This window comes from Uloborus diversus, chromosome 1, assembly GCF_026930045.1.
Source record: "Uloborus diversus isolate 005 chromosome 1, Udiv.v.3.1, whole genome shotgun sequence".
Classification (NCBI taxonomy): Eukaryota; Metazoa; Arthropoda; class Arachnida; order Araneae; family Uloboridae; genus Uloborus; species Uloborus diversus.
Genome location: NC_072731.1, coordinates 204543416 through 204564454, shown reverse-complemented (window position 1 = coordinate 204564454; position 21039 = coordinate 204543416). Strand labels below are relative to the sequence as shown.

General features: G+C 31.8%; 1 protein-coding gene across 2 annotated transcripts in view; it reads left to right on the top strand.

Annotated features, from left to right (window-relative positions):
* LOC129234141 (E3 ubiquitin-protein ligase BRE1A-like) overlaps positions 1-21039 on the top strand; it is a 78046-nt gene that overhangs the window by 20731 nt on the left and 36276 nt on the right. For both annotated transcript variants that reach the window (XM_054868035.1, XM_054868034.1), the window contains exons 8-12: positions 2645-2770; positions 10539-10712; positions 14395-14530; positions 14927-15054; positions 16823-17046. In XM_054868035.1, the coding sequence (XP_054724010.1) occupies positions 2645-2770; positions 10539-10712; positions 14395-14530; positions 14927-15054; positions 16823-17046 (788 nt within the window). The remainder of the gene's footprint in view (positions 1-2644; positions 2771-10538; positions 10713-14394; positions 14531-14926; positions 15055-16822; positions 17047-21039) is intronic.

Genomic DNA, 21039 nt, shown 5'->3' with positions numbered 1-21039 from the left:
TTCCAGGGAAGCGACTTCCTAGCAACTGATGCAGATATCAATGTGTTGTCACTTTTTATATGGGAAGAGCTAGCTCTCCCTTCATTCTGGGGGGATTGGCTGATGAATGTTCATCCTTGTTTCTGGTTGGCTGAAACTTGATCTCTCTTCATTCTGGTTGGGGTTTGACTGCTGTGCGTCCGTCGTTGTTTCTGGTTGGCTAGAAGTATCTCTTTGGATAATCCATCTAAGTGTAGCATGCCAGAGTTTGTTGATCTTTATTCCTTCTCCACAAATTTGAAGATTCTTTTACTCTTAAATTCCATTTTTAAGTTTTTTTTTTTTCAATATTTTTAGTGATTGAAAACAAATTATTGTGTATCATATCAGAGATTTTTCTGGGGAAAAAATACATAGTACAGTAAAACCTGGGTAAGTCAGCCACTTCCAATGCATTACTTTTGCAGTCAACTTAACAGATTTTACTGAATGCAGTCAAATTTTTAACTGTTGCATACATTAGCATTTTTGATATAACTTTTTTCTAGGAAAAAAAAAGGAAAGTCTATAAAAGAAAATTTCTTTTTCCCTAAATAAAGAAAATTCACAAGAAATATTTTGCTTTTTCACAAAATATGGTCACAAATGAAACATGAATCGACACCTGAAAGGGCTAGAGATGGGAAAAATTTAAAAATGAAAAAATTGTAACAAGGAGGAAGGGATACTTATGAGTATATTTCTCCAAAACTGCTTCTAAAGTTCCAAAAAAGGTCTAGTTTTCTGGTTTTGTTTTTCACATTTTTTTTTTTTTCCACTTATTTTTTGGTGTAAAACCAGAGTATTGGATCTTTTTTGTATAAACCCAGTTTCAGAAAATATGTTCACACTGTAAAAAATTTTGGAAGAGTTGCTATGTTACATGCAAATTGCATAGCAGGTCTTCAGTAAAAAACATGATTGTTTTTGATTTTTTTATCAAAAAATCTGATTTTAAAAAATTTAAATCAGATTTTTTGATTTAAATCAAATTTTTTTAAAGTTTTTATAAATCTTCAAAAGATTTTAATTATTAAATACTTTACATTTATAAGCATATTTCATACATTATATGAATCCATTCAGCTTACTTTTAAAACTAAGATAAGTTCTCTTTCTATTCAATACATTTTTAACATACATAAATATGTTATAATACTTTGATAGTAAGTGATTTTGTTTTTTGCTTTGCTTAAAATAAGGTTCCCATCATCACGTATATTTTAGTATAAAGAAAATGTTGAGCAATTACTTTTCTTAACTATATTAGTAATAAAGTATAAGCATAAGAAAAACTAAATTTTTATTTGGTTCTGTACCAAATTGAACTGTTATTTTGGTGTAAAAGCAATATTGCAAGAGTGAAAATCTGTTTCACACACAGAAAGTTGGATCTATGTAGTTTTGCCTATTGAAGTTAAGATTGTATAATGCAATGTAGTTAAATTTAGAGCAATAGATTCTAAGAATGCAAAATTAATTCATAAAAATCAAATGTACTGATTTTAATTAATGATTTTGTTAAAAAAATTACTTGATTCAATTAAATCAAGCTGATTTAAATCAACGAACCCTGGTAAAGAAACTTACATTCACAGATGTAATTAAGATTGGAAATGAAATTTCATATGTATATAATATAGAAATAATATATATTTATATTTATGGCTTTTGAGTTGTTTTCATAATCAGTTTTTGTAATAATACAGTAGAATACATTTATAATGCCGCCCTATATAACGCAGTTCTCTATAAACGGTACAACTTTTCTAAAGTAAACAATAGGTTTTGAAGTTTAGAAAATACCTCTGTTTTTCTTTGCCAACATAAAAATTACTAGGCGAATTATATTTTGAAACAGTTTTTCATCTTAATTCATATCTTTAAATAAAAATTAGTGCTCACAGTAAACAGAAAATACCAGATGGCTCTTGAAAATGCAGCTGTTTTTCAAACCATGAAGCTAACAGAAGTGCAGGATAGTTCACTTTCTTTTTATTGTAAGACATATTGACTGTTTAATCACACTTTCTCTGTTCAGGGGTGTGCACAGAAATTTTGGGACCCGTTAAAAATGACTCCCCCCCCCCATGTAGTTTTCCTTTATATTTCACGCCCAGTTTTTAAAATACTGGGCCCCTTCAGGCTCAGGCCCTGGCCAACAGGTGTCCCTTCTCCCCCCTGTGTACACCCCTGGCTCTGTTTAATGGCTCCATATATTTAAAGACTTTTCATGGTTCCACTCTCTACTGGTTTTTAAAATGGTCTGTTTAGGAGGCATTCTTTTTAAGAACTATTTTTTGTGTCCCCTTCAAAGTTGTTTGGGAAACCTTGTGTTGGTAATAAAATTAATTATTTTGTATCTTTTTTCCTTTCATTTTTTTAAACAGAATAATCAAAAAAGTAATCCGAATAATTTTTACTTATAAAAGGACGTAAAAGTTACATTAAAAATAGTTGATTAGGGAACATATTTTTCAACTAACATTTGCTAAAAGATAAAAATGATTTTTTTTTAAATTTATTATTTATTTTTTTCAATGTGTATGCTCCTAATATATTCCTAATAAAATCTCAAGGAAACTTTTAAATTCGAAGTTGAATAATGGCATACCTCTTGTATTAGATGGAAGATTTGCAAAAGGAACTTGAAGAGCAGAAGGAATTGGCTAGCAATCGCTTAATGGAGCTTGAAACATTGAATACCCAGCATAAAGAAGCTTTAAAACTAGTTGAAAAGCTAAAAATGGATGTAAGTATGAACTGATATTGATAGATTAAAAGTATTTCTGCGTAAAATATTTATTGCTGATTTATATTGCTGGAATGAAAATCCTCTCCTTTTCTCCAAATTTCCACTTTAAATGATTTCTGATTGAATCTCACATTTAGTATAATTTTTGCCAAATTTATTTGAAATTTTAACCTTTTGACTACTCAATGCATGGACCAAAATGACTTCATAAATTGTGGTTGTGTGTGTGTGTGTGTGTGTTTTTTTTTTTTTTTTTGCATATTTAAATCTATGTATATTTTTATTGCAGAATTGAACTATGCCTTTTTTCTTTCTAGAAACATTTTTTTATGGAAATTTTTATCACGAGAAACTAAGCTGTCAGAAAAACCAATTTCAGATGTTATCACCAAAAAAATGTATATATTTTTAATTTTCAATTGAATTATAGATAATATCTTTTTATTCATAATATAAAAAAGTAAAATGTATTAAATGTAAGGAAATATAAAGCACTGAGGGAAAAAAAAACCCTTATAAATGCTGTTTAGTATGATAGCATTCGAAACAGGGTCCAAGGCAAAGTCAAACTTCACAGGCTTTGCACCAGATTGGTGTTTCTTTCCAAATTTCTTTTCCATTTGCACATTTTCTTGAACAGAAAACAGCACACTATCTTCGATGCTCTCTTTTTGTTTGGTTAGGTGGTACATGGCTTGCAAAGTGACAAACTGTCAATCTCAAAGAGTTCAGAGTGGAACTTGAGCGGGTAATACTACGTGTCTTCAAATATAGCAATTTAGTGGACAACTAACGACATTTGTTAGCCAAAACATAGATTAAACATCTAATACTGAATTTAATTTATTTCAGTGCAAAAGTGGCATAAGCTGCTCAATAAAGGAAGAAAAACACATGCCCTCAGGATGAGCAGATTTTGCTACATTTGAGTTGCCTGTGGTAATCGCGGGATAAGCAATCAGAGGGTTAATCCAATTTCCACAATTTTGTGATTAAAAAGAGGATGTGCCATGAAAGCAAAATCTCATGTTGTTTTGAACAATAGCAGTTCCGAGATTGTACAAATAAAGCCACGCAATACAAAATAAGACTTTTTTTTTTAATTTAACTTTACTTTATTATTTCAGATTACAGTATGCATACATACCAAGTTTTACACATGGGACTTAAAACTTCCATATTTATGCTCTTGTCCGAATTTTTCACTTATTTCAAAATCCAATTGTATCTCATAACCATTGCACATTTTTATCTGTTATTTGATATCCTATGCTTAGACATGAATAAACTTCCTGTATTTTGGCTTTGTTGGGGATTTACCAGGGTTGTAAGAGTTTCAACCAGTGGTGGTTTTAACCATGGATAAAATCAGTTATCCAGTTTTGGCCACTTAGGTAATTATCAAATTTTAAGTGAAAACCACATAAGTTATTAAAAAGAAATGTAAAACAAACTATAATCAATCATCTTGTATTATTTATCTAAATAGTATGTTGTACAGTTTGTAGAAATTACAGCATGTTTAGAAGATAAGGTTTGCATGAAAAATATGCAGTAACATTAAAAAAAATAATAATAATAGAGTGAAACATTTTAAGACTGAATAAATCGATTTTAATTCTCACACACAAATGTACTAAGTATTTCAAGTAATTTTGAAGAATAAATGAGAGAAAAGAAAGAATTTCTTTTAGAAATATATAGGCCTTTTTTTAAAAACAAAGGGAAAGGTACAGGGGGAAAACACTTTTGAAAATTAAAAGACAAACACTACTGAAAAGTTACTGTGTTTATGTTACAGGCTGTTTTGTATTCCTTATGTCTTTTGTTTTAGTTGTGAGCAATTTCAGTTATTAATTTTGAAGAAAGTTAAAATTTGTTCACTACTATTGTTATAATAATGTAAATTACTTTCCTAACGTTAAATTTAATTAACTAAAATTGCTATGCTTAAACAACTTCCAACTAACAGATTTATTAGTTGCAAAACACACATCTCTCACATACATACAAATTAGAAGTGTATTTTCACATAATTTAGTTTTGGCCAGTTCTATAGTGGTTGAATCCAGTTTTGGCCAGTTGTAACCGGTTTTAGCCAGTGGCTTGGATAAAATCCGTTTTGTCCGGCCAAAACTACAACCCTGGGATTTACTGTCTCATTCTTTGCCATACACATTCGAAAATTTCTATAAATTTCATCCAAGTTAGTTCAAGCCCACAGACAGGGTTTGAAAATATCCGATATTTTGATATATGAGCCGCTCAGAAGCCAATGCGGTTAAGTCCAAAACACAAAAATCAAGAAAATTAATGTTTTTTGATACATTAGTTTTTAAAATTCTTGGTTTATTAATTTAATTAGAAAAGTGTATAAAATATTTTTTCGAGGTGTAAACTCTGCAAAAAGACAAGATATGTACAGGATGTGTAAATGAAAACATAAGTATGTATTGAAATCATGACAGCAGCTTAAAATTTTTAGGACTTATACCTTTTGGCAGCTGAAAAAGATAAGAAATTCATGTAAAAATAATAAAATAACAATTATTTTCATAAGTTTTATGTTTATTCATCATAACAAACACCATCTTCTTCCGAGTTATTTAAATGTAAATCTTGATCTCCACGTGTTGTCCTTAACCCCTTGAGGACCAGCGCATGGAAAACGAAGCGCAGCTACGGGACCGAACGTTCCGAAATGGAACGCCGCCATCGGCCCGAGCATTTACAGCAGTTAAGCCTAACTGAACAAAAATATTCATATAAAATCAGCATATCAAAATAATGACTTGAAATTTTAAATTTGCTGTAACAATGTACTACTGATTACTAATTATTAATATAAAGACTATTACATTATTAGAAGGGAGTGAAATAAGTAGAATACTAAAACTTTAACTATGTGCACAAAGTTAAATAATATGTGCACAAAAACAAAGTTAGAGTTAGACATCTTGAGTGTGCAATCAAAGAAAAAGAAATGTAGCAAAAAAATATGTAAATTTAATTAAAACAACTTAGGTCAACGAATTTAAAATAGTTCAATTCCCACGCAACAAGTCTCAAAATTGCTTCATAATTCTCTCGAAAACATTCCCTTTCACTCACTTCGCTAACCATTTTTATTGCAATGTTCCAGTCTCCAAATGAAAAAGAATAAATAAAGAAGAACAATATCAGAAAGGATTCAAAAATAATCATAAACTTCAGTGCCGCTTGAAATCATTCCTGTACTCTCATCGAACAGGGAATCCCAAAAGTCTGGAACACATACGCAAAAATATTTTAACCATCCTCCCCTCCCCCATAATTTATTCAGCTAGATGTATATCTCTTTCAATTACTCGTAACAAAAAAAGAGAAGCAAAGATATAAACAAGAGCAATTGAGACCTCATAAATCATTCGCGCAGAGCAGTGATTCACTGTTGTTTACATTAAAAAAAATCTATCCCATTGAGAGGCCCAAATAAAAAACTAAAGCCTATACATGAAGGTCAAATACCATGTGACTCGAATAAGATCAAAGTTATAGCCATTTAGCGCCATCTATTATCGTTTAAATATTCAATTCAATCGTTCCATTTCGAGAAAGCGTATATGTGACGCTGGGACGTCAGCGTCGATCAGAGCGCGTAGCGGTTACGTGCCGCTGGGCTGATAAGAGAGGAATTGTTGGGTAGCATCCGCGTGACGCTGGGTGCGAACGGGTTAATGTCCTGTAATAGTCGTGTTTAGTTGGAGGTATATACTTTAATAAACATACATCTTTTTTTTGTTTTCTCTTGAAATTGTTCTGCCATTAGGATATAATATAGGTTGAGTTATATTTTTTAAATTTACTGGCCTACTTATTTTTATTTTATTTTTTTAATATCAACTACATGAAAGGTATCATCCTCGTCAAAATTATGTTTGAACTTAATGCTGCTTGGGTTTGACCTTTCCAATTTTATCCATCTCATATTAAGCCAATTGACTGTTAGTCCACTTGTTGATTTTTTTCTGTTGGTAACAGCTTCTTCTAATGGTTTTGTGGGAAGAAATTCTTGTGGATTCATTTCGACAACTCTGAAAGGGTTCTCTCTTTTACTATTTTGTATTATATGATATCAGTTACTAGGGTTATAAATATATGGATTTTTTTTTTTTTTTTTTTTTTTTTGCATAAGCTTCTATAACTGCAAAATCAACATCATTGGGCAAATAACTGTACCCACTTAATAAAAATTTAAGCTCAATTGATTCAGCTTCTATATCTTCACTCTGAACCAATTTCAGTAAACTTTACACAGTTTTTATATTTCGATTCTGTCCTGGACATGAATCTGAATACATTATAATTTTTTGAAAATCCTTTGCGTACAATTTAATGTGTTTAGTTAAACACGATGACACTTCTTGTGAACCCCGCGATGCTTGGGTTATAGGCCAAACATATATGTAGCCCTCATAAGGCTTTAAAATTATGGCAACCAAGATTATACACATATAAGTTTCTCTTGTAATAAGCCACTGATGTGGATAGTTTCAGAAATGGTAATGTTTTTTCTAAATCAAAACTAAACACGTACATTTCGTCTGAAGCTCTTAGTAGATCATTAGCCATACTATTACGGGCAATTTCTGCATTTCGCAAGTGTTCGACATGTTCAACTTCAGCTGCATTTTTTTCTTCATCTATTGTAGATTGTTTTTTTGTTACCAAATAATCAGATTTTGCTCAAGTATTTTTTGAAGGTTGCTTAAAATGTAAGTTAAATTTTGACGAAAATATATGGTAGTAAAACTTTTCCTTTACTGGTACAATTTGCTCTTCATTACATTGTTCGACATACAGGTTATACATTTTTGCAATAGAAAGATCTGAATTTAAGTATCTGCGTCTGGGATTATGACTTCTTGTACTATGAATTTCTTGTTTTTCAGTGTTGCCAACAAATATCGAAAGAAGAAGAAGAATTTAATTTTTATTTCAAAGTTTATGTAAAAAAATATTGATAAAAGTTGGACTTATTCACAATGGCTTCTGAAGTTATTATACAATATATTCAGAAGCTATTAAAATAAGGGTTGTCTAACCTAGAAAAAAGTAACCAACGAGTAAATCCTTTAATAGTTAAGAAGATTATTATTTATTTTATCAAAATTTCCAAAAATCAGAAAATATCAAAAAATGGACTTAACCGCATTGGCTTCTGAGCGGCTCATATATATCTGATATTTTTATATGAAGGGCTATGAGGAAGAACGATCAAAGTCCATTTTTCTAAAAAAAACTCTGGTTAACCTATGGGAACATGTAGATTATTACAGACAGTATTCAAGAGAAATATTATTCAGGCAAGAATCATCATAGTGAGTTTTAACGAGGAAGAATGAGGCTAACTTGGAAAAGATTCAAGATTTCAAGCTCAAAAACTTAATGAGGAAAATTTGAGCATGGTGAACTAAGATCATTCTTCCCCGTGGCCCTTCATATATATTGAATAGCTCAAGCCCAACTCAAGTCTTCAAAATAGTAAATGCATCTTTCAAACACTCTTTATTTTCTTATATTCTTATTATAATGTGTAGACTTAAAATTAAGGTTTCTTTTATTATTTATATCTAAAATTTCATTTCACATTTTAATCAATTTTAATAGAATTAATTTAGCATTAGCTGTTTTACTCATTTTTCTTCTGTTGGCTAGTTTTACACAGTTATAATATGACTGAGAAATAAAAAAAAACTAAGCACTTTTAATCAGAATCAAAATTATTACATTACTAATAATTTTATAAATATAAAATAAAAAAGGAATACTATATTACTTTGTTATATTAATGATGTATTAATACATCTTAAAAATATAGTACATAACTTTGGTTATTTTCAAAAATAGATGAACAATATTACTATGAATAATATATAATTTTTAAATTGAAAATACTGTGGTTGAAAAAATAAATATAGAAAATATCACGATATTTTAAAAATAAATATTGGATATATATCATGATATATATTGACTGATATATATCAGCAAACCCTGCCAACACCTTTTTCAAAACGTAGCTTTATTCAACTCTTGTTAGACTTACTAAAGATGTATTTTGTGAAGATTTAAGAAAAATTATTTGTGGAGTATCAAAGATGTTTAGAGTGGCAACAGATATTCAATGGATGGAATAATTTTGGGATTTTATGATATCAAAATGTAACCATTAAAGGGAAGGTTGGCAACCATCAAACTCCAACTTGCCAGACAACTGCATGTTTGAAAACTTGCCTAAAACATGCTTTTTCATGATGAATTATATGAGCTTTAGGCTAGAAAATCCAAGTGTGAAATAGTACAAAATAAAACTATTATAACATAACAAAATGCTGTAAATACGTATGACAAACAACTTTGGCTAATGTTTTCTGTAACTTCATATGGTGATATTGCTTAGGTACAGTAAAATCTCATTACAGCAGATACCAATACAATAAAACATCCATTTCAGCAAAATAACTGTTCAGTTCTGTTTTAGTTGTCCTTAAATAGTTTGAATTTCTGTGCAACAAAAGTTATCTCACAACAAACTTAAATAGCAGTCCCTGAATTTTGTTGTAATGGGATTTAGCTGTTTAGTACAAAATTAAAATTGGCTTTTATTAAAGCTATTTATACAAATATAAATGTGACGACCAGCAGCAGGCTCTGGGCCTAGCTAGGCTGGTTCTAGTCAATTAATTAGTCCTCAATAAAGATCAATGGCCCTCTTAAAGCTGTCCACCCCTTGCTCATTACCGCCTCTTCTGGTAAGCTATTCCAAGTGCCCACGACCCTGCTAAAGTAGTAGTTTTTCCTAATTTCCAAGTTAGCCTGAGATTTAAATAGCTTAAAACAATGACCCCTTGTCTTGCTTTCCCCGCAAAAATTTAATCCATTTACATCTTTCATTTTGATAAATTTAAATAACTGAATCATGTCCCCTCTGACTCTCCTTTGCTCCAGGCTATACATGTTAAGCCTCTTAAGTCTGGTATAATAATCTAAATCTGAAAGTCCCCTTTTTAATCTAGTTACCCTTCTTTGAACCTTTTCCAATACAAAAATATCTTTCTTCAGATAAGGCGACAAAAACTGAACAGCGTACTCCAAATGAGGTTTTACTAAACCCCTATATAATGCAGAAGAACCTTATTAGATTTGTTTGAAATAGATCTATTGATAAACCCAAGCATATGTTACTAGCAATGATGCATTGTTGACTAAACTGCGGTACCTGGTCAAAAACATTTTGAAAATCAATATAAACAACATCCATACATTTTTTGTTTTCTAAAGCTGAGGTAACCTTGTCGTAGAAATACATACTTTTTTTTTCTTTTCATTTTACTAATCACTCTTATCTTAATTTACTGTATATATATCATGCAATCTGACAAATTTTCCGAACATTCTCGGGGAAATCAGAGAAGCAAAGGAACTTTGCCTTAAATTGTCTAGACATTCTTGTATGTGTGTTTAAGAAATTTTATTGTCAGTCTCTGGTTTTGAGTATTCATTGCTTTTGCTTTGAAATTTCTTAACAGATCACACAATTAGTGATTTATTTATTTAATTTTATTGAGCTTTGAGGATTAAAAATTTCTTTGTAGCACTAATCTATAAATATTTGTAAAAAAGCTATTGCTTTGAAAAATTTTTTAATTAATTTTGCTTAATTGGTTTGTGTTTCACTCGTATTTTGACATCTTACTAATGTTATCACAATCTTTTGCTTTAGCTTCAGTGTTTGCCAGAGAGTGTTGTTGTAGAAACAACTGAATACAAATGCCTACAGTCGCAGTTTTCTGTGCTTTATAATGAGAGCATGCAGTTGAAAACTCTGCTGGAGGACACAAGGAATTTGATGGCCAATAGCAAGAATACCCATTTGCGTCAAATTGAACAAATGGAGGTATTTTCTTCTTTTTTGTATTTGTTTTATGCTTCTGGTAGGGCTCAAAATTGAGGGTTCCTAATCATATTTTGCACTTGAAAATTTCATTTGACAACTGTGATTTAACCAGGGCTGTGCAGTTGGAGGGGGAAATGATTCACTTCTAGAATTTTTGAGCATTCGACTCTGATGCCGGCTCCTGACTCTCCAACGAGAGCACAAGACAAGACAAGGGGTTGAGTGTGGATGGGGAACTCGGCGCCTCTTGGTGTCTCTCGCGAATGTCTCGCGTTGCCTCCGGTAAATGTCGGTAAATTGTTCCGGAGTCAAAGGAGCGCGAGAGGCTACTGCAGCGCCATCTGTCCGCCGCGCGGAATTTGCTTTGTTTTGGTTTTCAGAAAGCAAATCGCAGTTCGCCATGTCTAATAATTAGGTTTGGAACAACTCTTTGGAGTTGAAATTTTTGGAAATTTTTCAAACAGAGCCTATAATTTGGAACGCAAAGCACACGGATCATAAAAATAAGCAAAAGGTTTGATGCATGGAATCGCATTTCTTTTGGCTGCTTCTTATGTAAAATGACTCCTTGTTTCCAAATACGACCACCTTTCCCCCATCTCGCCCCCCTTTTAGATTTTCCCCCACCCCTTCTTTAAATCAGAGCCATTTTTTTAAAACTTGGAGTGGGAAAAGAGCATTACAATAACCGTAAACATTACCCTGAATGACTAGAGATGTGCAAAGCTCAAAATTTTGTGCATATGTAGCAACAAATAAAACTTGCCCCCCCCCCCCCCAAATTCAAAAAGGGGGGATTTTCTACAAAAATCGGTACGTGTAGGAGGAAAACGGTGATCATATTTGGATTCAGGGGGTCAATTAGCAGAAGAATCAGGCGGAATAGCCTCAAAATCATTTGAAAGTTTTTTTCGCTGTGCAGTGTGTTTGGGGGGGGGAGTGCCCCCATGTTTTCCTTTTTGCCACATATGCACAAGCTTTTGAGCTTTGCACATCTCTTACGGTTAATGTTTACAGTTAATATAATGCTCTTTTCCCCTTCCAAATTAAAAAAAAAAAGGCTCTGAATCAGAGGAGGGGTATGGGAAGTTCTAAAAAGGGGGGCGAGATGGGAGGAAAGTGGTCGTATTTGGAAACAAGGGGTCATTTTACCTTAGAATCAGCCAGAAGAATGTCTTTTCGAATGAAAACCTGCGATTCAACTCGTATGCAACGTGCCACATGCACAAGACACTTTTTTTTTTAAATTTGTTTTACATCGCGAAAATCTTTTTTGGATATAGGAGTCATTCATAGAAGAGAGTCTTATACTCTCATTCTGCACCGAAATGTTTTTTACAAACATCTTTTTTAAAAAAGCAGAATAAAAAGATCGTTTTTCGTTATTTTTCTAATATTGGTGGGGGGGGGGGGTATACACCCCAAGTCCCCCTTTTTGCGATCGGTGTCCATAATCTTGAACTTTGAACTTCTCTTGCCCATCAAAACTATTATTAGCAGTTAATATAAAGCTCCTTTCACCTCCAAAAAAAAAAAAAAATACTTGCTCAAAAACTAAGGAAATTTTTTTAAAATTTGGGGGGAAGGGGGACTTTAATAAAATTAGGACGTATAGGAGGAAAACGGAGGTCATATTCGGATTCAGGGGGTCATTTTACATAAGAATCAGCCGACAAAATGTCAGAAGCATTTCGAAGGGGTTTTTTTTTTTTTTTTTTTGACGCACAGTGTAATTCAATGCTATGAAAATCATGAGTACAGATCTTTATATTTTATTTTTATAACTAAATTGCACAATATTGTGGCCATTTTTGGTTGTAATCTTAATTTTTAAATTCACATTTGTTGTCATAAAACAGTTTCATAAAAATAGCGGATAAACATATTTGTCAACCCCCATCTCTTCTTCCTCGACTTCTTTTTTGCCTTCTTAGTGTTGTAAATGTGTAGGTAGTTGTATGTAAAAAGAATACAGGCACATCGCAAAATCTGCATCTACTTCGTGGTCCATTTTGTAAACAAACAAGCGAATTGACAGTTGAAACGCGCGCGAATGCTCGTGACATCACCGGCTTCTGCGTGCGCAAACACCTCGCCCGAGAGTGTGAACGGCTCTCTCGTTCAACGCTTCCCTCGCCATGACGTCACAGATCTCTCGGCAAAAAAAAACCTCTCGTGCTTTTCAGGGAGAGTGTGGAGCCGGCACAACTCCTTTACTCCAAAATCACTCCGACTCTGCCAACACTGGTACAGTTGCAGACTTAGAGAGAAAATGACAGGCTCCAGACCCAAACCTGAGGGGGTCCGAAATTTTTTAAATGAGGAGTGAAGTTTTGAAGGGACTTAGGGGTAGCAAATAGGGAGGCAGTCCCGTAAAAGTCATTTGTGACGGATGTCAAAATTTCTGTGCACGCTCCTACACCCCCCCCCTTTTTTTTTTTTTGCAAATTAGTGTTTTGGAAAGAAAAGTTGTTAGAAAACTGCATTAGTAGAGCATCAAAGGAAAATTTATTTCATTGATATAATAGCTGTATTTTGTTCCTTTATTGAATCTATTCTGTTTTAGAATAGAACAAGACTAAAGACTTTTTTAAAAATAAAGTTTGAATCTGTGAAATCAGAGAATACAATGGTTTAAAGGGTCTAAGGACCTATACCCTTCAAAATTTTCGACTTTCTGGAAAAAAATATATGTTATACATAGTTTAATTCTGAACAATTTGATACCTTATTCATTATCATACACCAAAAACTTTTGAAGTTATCGCAAAAATGCATAAACATTCCCCATTGCGATATATGTTAACAGCAGCTGTTTAAGCCTCTTTTTCTCAGGTGCCGGTTTCTTGTTTTGTGTGCGTGATATCTCAGGAAGTTTCTTATATATTTCCGTAAAACTTTTCGTGCATGTTTGTCTTGTTTATTTTTATGATCTGAACCTAAATTTTAACTAAAAATAAAAGTTAATATTTAAGAAAAATATATTTTTGTCCAAAATTTTGAAAATTTTTCAAATTAACTTATAAAATTTCAAAAAAATAAATGATTTAAAAAAAATAAACAAATTGAGGTTCAGTTCATAAAAATAAACCAGACAAACATACATTAAAAGTTTTACAGAAATATATAAGAAACTTTCTGAGATATATAATGCACACAAAATGAGAAATCGGTGAAACCGGCACCTGATAAAAAGAGGCTTAAACTGCTACTGTTCACATAAATCTCTATGGGGAAAGGTTACTCATTTTTACAATGACTTGAAAAGTTTTTTGCGTATGGTAATAAATAAGGTATCAAATTGTTCAGAATTAAATTCTGCATGACATATATATATATATATATATATATATATATATATATATATATTTTCAGAAAATCCAAAATTTTGAATGTCAAAAGTCCTTAGACCCCTTAAATGCTCCTGAGACTATAAAAATGTTAAAAACATGCTGTTAGGGCATGTGATGTGAAACAAAGGAAACAGCTTTCATTGTCAGTTTTTTCATAATATTTTAATTTTTAAGAGGTATTTTATTCTTTAAAATTTTACTGATAAAAAGATTGCAATAATCAGCATTTTTTATTCAATCTGATGTCAAATTTCAGTGCAAATTTATGCCTCAGTATTTTGTTTCATTTATCACTCATTAGTACTAATGCTAAGTTCTCGTTATTTTAGAGTGAAGAATTGGTGATGCAAAAGAAATTGAGAACTGAAGTCATACAGTTAGAAGATGCCTTGGCTCAAGTTCGCAAAGAATATGAAATGTTGCGAGTTGAGTTTGAGCAGAATTTGGCTGCTAATGAACAAACCGGTAATTCTTAATTGTATTTTCAATGTTTCATTCATGAATTAGCTTGCTTGAAAGTGGTTTATTAGTTTCTTCTAGTATTTTGGCTGAACTTTTTATTCTTATCTATCACCCACATTTGTTTATAAAGCTTTTAACACTGTCTCCAAACATGAAATTGCAATCCACTTGCAGTATGTGATGGTAAACTTTAAAGATCATGTTGTGCAAGCATTTTTAGTGTATTGGTTTCAGAAATAAAATTTGTCAATCAAATAGATTTCTTTGTCTTTTATGTTTTTAGAGTGCATGTGATGCCCCCCATGTGATGCCCCCCCCCCCTCCCTCCGCCCCTTAAATGAGATTGTGCACATTTAAATAGTTGATAAATGTTTAGATTCTCTAATTTGCAATTTGTAGGTCCAATCAATCGAGAAATGCGTCATCTGATTACTAGCTTACAAAATCACAATCATCAGCTGAAAGGAGAAGTCATGAGGTATAAAAGAAAACTGAAAGAAGTTACGGCAGAATTAATCAAGTTACAGGTATAGTTTTGCTTTAAACTTGCTTCTTTGCTTGCCATACCTTTCTATTATGGTTGTGGTACTATAAGAGCTTCTGAAGTGAACTGGTAAAATATATTTCTGAAAAACACTTGAATTTGTTTTGCATAAAAAATTTCTAAATCAATGATACTTCTCTGCATGAAAACCAGAAACCTTAACCAGCAAAAACCAGTTGTACCTTAACTTTTTGAGGCCAGTGTATTAGAAAATATGAAGTCAAAAATTCAAGAGAAAAACAAATTTATTGGAAATAATCTGGGACCTAGGTGTGGCTGGTTTGTAGTACAAATCGCTCACAAAATTTCAGATAAACAAAGAAATAACTTTCAACACTCATGTTTGCATATTCATTCACTGGCCCATTTGTATGTTTGCTTGAAAATCTTTATTGATGACCTGTTCTTGAACGTAATTAATAAGTGTCTTCAAGATGATTTAAAAAGCATTAATTGTCAACTTAAACTCGCAGTTCTGGGAACTAATGTCTGGAAACTAGTTGGTAATTTCATTTTTCAAAGCCTTCAAGTGCCCTGATAGAAACTCTCGCAATCAATTTATCCGTGTGATGCGCAAGTGGAGATTTTTTCATGTGATCTAGGAGGTCATTCAGTCTTGGAAAGGATGAAAACATTTGCTTTTTGAAAAATGTACAAAAAAAAGTAGTAATGTCAAGATAATTTACGTGTGACCCAAGGAGGGTAATATAGTTAGTTTTTCTTTTATTTATTTTTATTTACACTCACCCCCTCCTCTCATTGAAATTCTTCTATTCTCTAGGGGCTGCCAACCTCTCCCCACCCTTTCCCCCAGGTTGAAAACCACTGAACTAAATGACAAGTCATCCTCTCTTCCTAAATATATTGCCAACTTTTCTCAGCACTCTCCTTGCTATAAAAATAGGCATTTTACATTACTTAATTTTATGTGTTAAAAAAAAATCTTCATAAATGTTTTCCTGCGATGAAAATTGTATTGAGAGTATATTTTATCCTAGAATATTTTACAATTAACTTATAAACATATTAAAACATTCAAAAATTATACCAATCTCCTTTACCTAGCATGTCATTACTTAATAGATTCTCTTATTTAACAATTTTTCCTGTTTCTGTGGTAATAATTTCTCACTTTGGGTAAAATGTTTGGAAAAAAAACCTTTTAATTTTTTCCTTCAGATGCAGTAATTTTTCACAATAAGTTTATGCTAACCCCACACAGTTGATGCATTATTTTTTTTCTCTCTCTTTCAAAATAGATCCAGATTGGATCGGTATTCTGTTCGCTTGATATTGGTGATAACTAAAAAGAGTTAATCGTCAAATCTTTAATAATAATCCAATTGCTTCTGCTCTCTTAACGTAAATGAAAAACTTTTCATCATTTTCCACTCAAAACATCTACATTTTTATGAAGGTTTTTAAATTCAATCTTAATTTTTTAACATTGGTTTAAAGAGTAATAAAGTTATTTTAATTCCAAAATTGACTGAAATAAAAAAAAAACCTGCTTGGATTATATCACTGAGCACTTTAATAACTAGTATCATTTATACATTCATGGATAAGTGAATCAATTGGTGGTTGAAAGTTGGTCATGTATTATAAGCTTTTGGTCAACATCAGGTCTAATCAGCAAAGTTTGATAATTGATTAATTTATCATCTGTATTGCCTTTCAATTTTCTTCTCAGAACCTTAAAACCTGATGACCCATATATTATTTTTTTTTTTTTTTGGAAATCCGAACAGCCTCTTGTTAATTCTAATGAAACTACCACAAATGCCAAAGAGGAACCTCCTAGTGTATCTTCCGGGTCCACCAACTGTCCTTCTTCAAATGCAACCCCTAAGGAGGACATGACTCCCAAGAAAGAAAAAGATGATGACCACTACCGGGAAGATGAAGGTTCAGACATCCGAGAGAAAGGGAAATCAGATGCTGAGATAATTAGAGACCTCAAAGCACAGTTAAAGTGAGAAAGTTTATTTTGTGATCATGTTTTCATCTGTTAAAGCTAAAAATCTTGTACTTTGATGATGGCAACAGTTTATTCAAGTTGTCACTCTATTCTGTAGTGAGAATAAATTTGTTTCCCTAATGTGCTTTTCAACGAAAATATTGGCAGTTTTTCAAACTTTTTCAAATTTTTCACTTTATTCCCCATTCAATTATTTTCAATCCCTGCTGCAAAGAAATATTCTTTTTGAAATAATCACTGGAAGGACTATTCACAGACACTGTCATAGTTTGATGTAGTGCTGAAAGAATGTTCTTCAGGTTGTTTGCAAATGATTTCTTGTCTTATTCACAGACCTAGATAAAATGTAAATCTGTCTGCAAACCCAAATACTTTTTGAGCCAATTTTCTGCAAAAGAAGTGCTTTGTGCTCCTCCTGAGTTCCATACCGCAGCCAACAACATAAATGTAAGTTACATGCAATTAGAATGCCACTATGTGACCACCAATAGTTGCTAGTGGCAAATTTACCATGTCTCAATTACACAGGGCTTCATGACACCATGGCCCCAAAGGGGATACAAAAATACATTGATAAATGTTTTACAAATCTCTGTTACAGACCCAAGAAATGCATTGCAACAACCCCCAAGTCTATGAAATGTGTGAGTGTTGCATGTAAAAAAGGTATTTTTATTGTTTGATAAATATTTTTTTTTCTTTTTTGCCTTTCACAAATTTAATAATAAAGGAATATAAACATTTTTGAAACTGTCTGCAAACATACTCTACGAATGGGGTTTGCACATTCCTGTATATTATCTGTGTCTGCTCCTTTCAGGGTTCGTACGGGTCATGGAAATCCTGGAAAGTCATGGAAAAAAAATAAGCTAATTTCAGACCTGGAAAAGTCATGGAAAATTGAAATTTTCATTGAAAGTCATGGAAATTAATTTCAAGTCATGGAAAAATGTCCTGAACACAGAGAAAGTAACAGTAACTGAGGGAGCATTAGAAATCTTGAGTGATTTAACAATATAGCTCATAAAAGCTATTAAAAGTGGAAAATTGAACGATCCCAAAATCAAATCTGAAATTTGAAATCTCATTGCATCCACTTCTGTAGCAGCCGCTTGCCTTTTTATGCAATGTGATTTTACTGCTTGGAGATCACTTATTTTGAATTTGCTGTTATTTTCAGCATTTCTTATGTTTCATATTCTGTAGTAGCAAAATTTAAGTTTTTAGTTTTGCCCCGCCCACTCAAAAAAAATGCAATTCAATTGCATCCGAGTTCGATTCCATCACTCATAGGAACTTTATTATTAAATTTATCAGAGTTTATCTTAATTTGTTGAAGGTTTGAGAAAATAAAGATATTTAGTCAGGCGATAGAATACAGAAAAAGAGGAATTATAATTCTCTAAAACAGTAGTGCCCAACATACGGGCTGCAAAACTAATCCATGCCACCCACTGCTATGTTCAATGTCAGGAATCAAACATGTTCTGGAATTTCGGAACCTAATAATTTATATGCATTTGAAAATGTGCAAAGAAGTAAACAAAACAAGTATACTTTCGAAACAAAAGATTGATTCATAGCTGAATGTTTTTTTCAAAAAATATGTGGTTTAGAAACATAAAAAACAAAACTATGTGGCTCAGGCCCGTGTCCAGGATTTCATAAAGGGAGGGGTTGAAACTTTTTACCTTTGTAACTTACGTTGTCAAAGGAAAACTAACTACGCGTGTTGAATAGTTCATTTTAGTTCGATAACTAGGCCTTTTTTTTTATACGTTTTGTGTGTTTTTTTAATGAAATCTTATTTGTACAGTTGAACATTTTGTAAAAGCACACATTTCTTTTATGCCAACTAATGCTAGTTTCTTTCTTTCTTTCTTTTTTCTTTTGTTTTTCCATCAAATAACATTGAACAGGAATTTAATGAAAATAAAAATTTTATTTAAAAGAAATTACTGTTTCGCATAGAAACACTTTTCTAATGTGTGAAACGACTAATTCATCCAACACTAAAGGCGTACCATAAAAAAAAACCTAACAGTAAGCAAAGTAATCATTTTCCCTGCCCCTATGTTTTTTCTTTTTTTGGGGGGGGGCTACGTCATTGTCTAATATTCTTTTAAATAATTTTCCCCTGCATTCTTACAGCATTGCCGGACTCTTCAGCCATTCCCCCGTCGTTAATTTTTTTCAAGTACTTAGAAGCGAAGGGGCTTGGGAATCCTACAATTGAGGAAAATTCTAATTGTTAAACATGGAGAATTATTAAAGAGGGTGAATACTGTATCAGAGTTTAACTCTAAAATTAATTATAACTTAAAATACATTTTGGAAAATCGTTTAATGATTCATTGATTTTTTTCTTTCAATGGGAGGGGTTTAACCCCTAAAACCCTCCTCTTGGACACGGCTCTGATGTGGCTTTACTTTAAAGAACCAAAATACTGTCATGTGGATGATTAAATGCACTGTTGACACTAAAAGGCAACTTTAGAAGCAAATTTGTTGAATGAGTGATGACTCATTCAACCTTTGCCCCATTCAATATCATTCTGCCTGTTCATAAAAAAAAAAATATCAGAAATTTAAGCATCACCATATTTGTTCCACTGCATTTTAACTTTACTTAAATTTATGATGAAGACAAATAAGAATAGTTTAGTTTTTTAAGTGTACACTTACATTTTTTTCATTATGAGTAAGTGCTTCAGTGAGACTGGCATTCCTGTAAACGTTTTGATAATGCTCATTTCCAAAAATTAGCAAGTTTGAGATTAAATAGTGCTATTCTCTTTGTGTAATGAGGTCATGAAAATTTTCATTGAAGTCATGAAAAAGTCTTGGAAAAGTCATGGAATTTTTTCATCCAAATCGAGTATGAACCCTGTCCTTTGTTTTAGCTTTTAGAATTTTGAATATTCCCCATTTGTTGGTTCAAGTTACTCTAACTTTTACTCCCCACTTAAGTTAAAATGTATCTCAATATTTTCTATAGGTATTTTTCCCTCTGAGAGTCATTTACTAGACTTACTTAGACTTTATTTATAAAAGTAACTTTAATTATAAATATATTAGATTTTGTTACATATGATTAAATTGTAAAGATATCAAATGCTTATAGTAAAAGAGTAATTTCTGAAGACTTTTTTCATCTAGAGTCGAAAAAAATATTTAGAGTTTATCTCAATAGTTAAACTTCTGAGCTGTGCTTTTGGTACTTGAGTAGTAAAAGCAATTTCTTCAAAGTTCCCCTATTTTAATTGCTATTTGTTTGCCATATATTTATAAAAATATATTAAAAACATCTTTTAAAGTTTACTTATAGCAGGGGTCGAAGTAGTCCTATATATCCTATATTTCTTATAGTTTCAAGAAAAGCATCAAAATCATCCTATATTTCCTATATTTTTGAAAAATGTCTTATATTTCCTATATTCCCTTTTTTTGTTGTTGTTGAACCAGGAGGACATTAATTCTACAAATTTTGGTGCATGGTGCACTAAAGGAAAAGATGATTTTACCGCTTTTTGCCATTTTTGCAATTGTTCAGTGCCCATAAGCAATGGTGGATTTTCGCAATTGTGGCAGCATGCTAAAACATTCAAACATAAAGAAGACTCTGAAAAACGTCAAGAGGATTCTTCTCAAGCTCTGTTTGTTCTTAACACAAGTGTTAAAGGGTTCAGTTTAGATATAAAATCAAATAACAGTGGAATTAGTGCTTGGATCATGAGTGAGGAAGAAAAAATAAAAAATTTCTTTGTTCAAATTTTGTTTAATTATTTCGTCTATAAAGAACACTGTTTTTTTCATAAATTATTTTTTCAACTATAGGAAAGTCATTTCAGATGTAAGGAATAATTTTATTTGAGGTTTTTTTTAAAACAAAATCATTGATAAGAATAAATAAATAATATATGATATGTATTATTTCTTTTTTCATAGCAAAAATATTCATATAATGTGTCCTATATTTGTCCTATA